Below are 3,245 nucleotides of genomic sequence, written 5' to 3' on the forward strand. Positions count from 1 at the left end.
TTAGGCTGGTTATCATGGATTGAGATATGGTGCAAATTGTATTTTGAATTGGATGTAACTGCTATCAGAAGATGTATTTAAATACAGAAAGGGATGATTAAAGGGCAGCCGATTAGTTACCCCTCACCCCAAAAACACACCTTTCCTCTCTCTTATTCTTGAAGATTAGTCATCTCAAATTTGACTATTTATTCATTTTCACAACAGGGTTGTATAAAAAAGACATCCATTTAATGTGACAAATGTGGGAAGACAAAAAAATATGTATATATTTTCTTGAAGAGTGACATTGGGAGATGGAATCACATATTAATCCCTTTCAAAAGAAAAGATACCACAGTTAGCTGATAAGACGTAAACTAGCTTGAACTGATGCATCACATACTGCCCATTAGTAAGGCAATTAGGCACAAGACCCTGATTAAATAAAATTTTTGTTCAATTATGTGTCTCATTGTCTGTCTGTGTATGCCTGCATGTGCATGAGAGAGGGAGAAAGGAAGAAATTATCATTGAAAATGAAGGAAAACATATTTCATACTAAGTTAGTTGCAGACTAGTATTCCTAATCTCTTTTCCAACCTTGGATTGTCTTGGACAATCTCATTGTTGGATTATTCTAAACCTTTGTGTCCTACAAAATCATATAAGAAAAGAACAAAGGATAAGCATAGAATTCTTATTCCTAGTTGTCACTTCTCTGTCCCACCTCTCTTGCCAAAAATGCTTTCGTTACTCAAACAGTGTAGTGTTGCTGAATGGTTTCAATATCAAGTCCCTTCAATTTCACAACAGACTCAACATGCCCCTTAAGTGTGTGGAGCTCCCTCAACCTGGAAACCAAATAGAAAGAACATAAATCAAGATACATTGATATTCAATTGTTAACATAATATCAGCTTCCCTGAACAGTACCTGGCAACTTCAGCTCGCCTCTTGGCCTGTTCAGCAATTTCAGACAACTCCCTATGACTGTTCTTATCATTGAAGAGTTCCGATGATTCTGGAGGCTGCAGTCCATGCAGAGTACGTTGAGCTGCAGCCCATTGTGCCTCCCTCTCTCCCCTTCCATAATCCTTCTTTGTTGTGAAAGCAGTCTGGACAACATTGTGCAATAAAAGGAAGGGTCAAAGACTGGTAAAAAATATTTGCCCAAATCTCCCAACATTCCTTGTAATAAAGGAAAAATCAATTACCTTATTTTGAAGTAGATTATTCCAGGCTTTGCCACTCAATGCATATCGTATCATGAATTTAAGAATATCCAGAGGGATGTAAAAGATGATGCTGTAGAGCCAAATAACACCAGCCCATCCCCAACCAATTCCACGCATCCTTGCAAAGCCCCAATTTCCATACACAGCAATGATAGTAGCCACCTTAAAAAATCAATCAGAAAATAAGTAGTTAGATCATTTGTGTTATGTGCAAGAGAACCATATCATCAACCAGAAACTAGATTTTCCTAACACTCACCAACTGTGCTATAAGAAAAGCAACCATAAGCAAGAGGCCAGGGCGTTCAACATAAGACCAGCTTCGAGACCGAGTAACAAAGATTAGTGCCTGACTTACAATACTCACTTGAAGATAGACAGCTGCTGTAAGCTCGTAATTGTTGTTCCTGATAGGTCTTACACCAAACTTATCCTGCCAATTTATTTAGGTATAATTAAATTTGCAATTGGATTGATTTCACGAAGGGAACAATAGTGAGAAAATATTTCCAGAAGTCCAAGCAACTGCCATAAAATTTGTATTGTAATCAATTTATTAGCTGGGTTAATGATTTTCTTACTGAGAAGAAGTCAGTTTTGTGAGCAGCCCAGAAGAAAACAAGAGTCATAACAGCTAGATAGGTGCCAAGGACAATGCCAGTAGCAAAGATCTCTTTAAGCTTCCATGAGTCCGGAAGAGGAGAAGGCTTCACCCTGTCTTTTGAAATGGTCATAATAGTCCCATCGTTGAGTATGGCAATTATCAGAACCATGAATGGTGAGAAATCGAATTTCCATATCAGCGCCAGTAGCATAAAACCCAGAACAATGCGAATAGTTATGGAAACTGCATAGATGGTGTAGTTCTTCATTCTCTGGAAAATGGCTCTGCTAGTCAATACAGCACTAATAATTACACTCAATCCTGGCTCTGTCAGGACTATGTCCGATGCACCCCGGGCTGCATCTGTTGCATCAGCTACTGCAATTCCAATATCTGCCTTCTTTAGAGCTGGGGCATCATTCACACCATCTCCAGTCATCCCACATATATGCTTCTTCTCTTGCAGCCTCCTCACAATTTCATATTTATGCTCTGCAGGCTTCCAGTTAGTTAGTTCCATTTGAGAAATCTCACAATCATTCAACTAAACTTTGAATCATCCCAAATTGAAACATATTCAAACATTCAAGAAATAAAATCTCACACTGATTTTCCTTGATTTTTGAATTTTATAGAATTGTTTACATATTTTATCAATTCATTCCCAAAAATAGAATCTTGTACAGAATGGTTTAAAATGTTACAAGGGCTAACAGTGAAAACCTCATAAATTTCATTCAATATAAAGCATTTAGTAAAATTACCCGGGAAGACACCAGCAAAACCATCAGCCTTCTCAATAAGCTCATCAACGGGAATGGTAGCAATGGACTCATCCTTGTGCTCCCCTAGTAGGGTGGAAGAAGGATACATGTTTGTTCCCATGCCAAGCCTGCGACCAGTCTCCTTCCCAATGGCTAGCTGGTCACCAGTGATCATCTTAACATTGACACCGAGATTGAGGGCACGGCGAATGGTCTCTGCACTGTCATGCCTTGGAGGATCAAAAAGAGGCAATAGACCCACAAACTGCCATGGTCCTCCTGTGCTCTCTTTTGTTTTTTCTGGCACAGTCTGATAGTAATAGACAATGAATGATATATAAGTTTGGTTATCTGAACCATAGCTTTATCATCCAAGTATAATTCTGAGGAAAATAAAACACAAACTCACTTGTCTAGCAACAGCAAGAGAGCGAAGACCACGATCAGCAAACTTATCGATGATTGCATGAGCTCTCTGTCTTGCATCATCCCGGAGGTTGCATAGCTCTATGATCTGGTAGAGATTTCAAATACTTAGTTATATAGATAACAAGAAAAATAGTTTGAAGAAGGTAAAAAAAAAGGAAAAAAATTCAGTAGTGTAAGTCAGATAATCTATCACCTGCTCTGGTGCTCCTTTGCTAACTCGGTGCCAGTTGC

The 3,245-nt window shown here is 38.6% G+C and overlaps 1 protein-coding gene across 1 annotated transcript; it reads right to left on the reverse strand.

Annotated features, from left to right (window-relative positions):
* Positions 1-506: 506 nt before the first annotated feature.
* On the reverse strand, positions 507-2,842 carry LOC112033358 (ATPase 9, plasma membrane-type). The gene is made up of 6 exons (XM_024066138.2): positions 2,586-2,842; positions 1,799-2,313; positions 1,477-1,650; positions 1,197-1,379; positions 916-1,097; positions 507-833 (listed from the first exon to the last, which is right to left on the reverse strand). Exons 1-6 carry the CDS (start codon positions 2,758-2,760, stop codon positions 737-739), a joined length of 1,326 nt encoding a protein of 441 aa, XP_023921906.1. The 5' UTR covers positions 2,761-2,842; the 3' UTR covers positions 507-736.
* Between the last annotated feature and the right edge of the window lie 403 nt (positions 2,843-3,245).

This window comes from Quercus suber, unplaced genomic scaffold (assembly GCF_002906115.3).
Source record: "Quercus suber isolate HL8 unplaced genomic scaffold, Cork oak 2.0 scaffold_1049, whole genome shotgun sequence".
Taxonomy (NCBI): Eukaryota; Viridiplantae; Streptophyta; class Magnoliopsida; order Fagales; family Fagaceae; genus Quercus; species Quercus suber.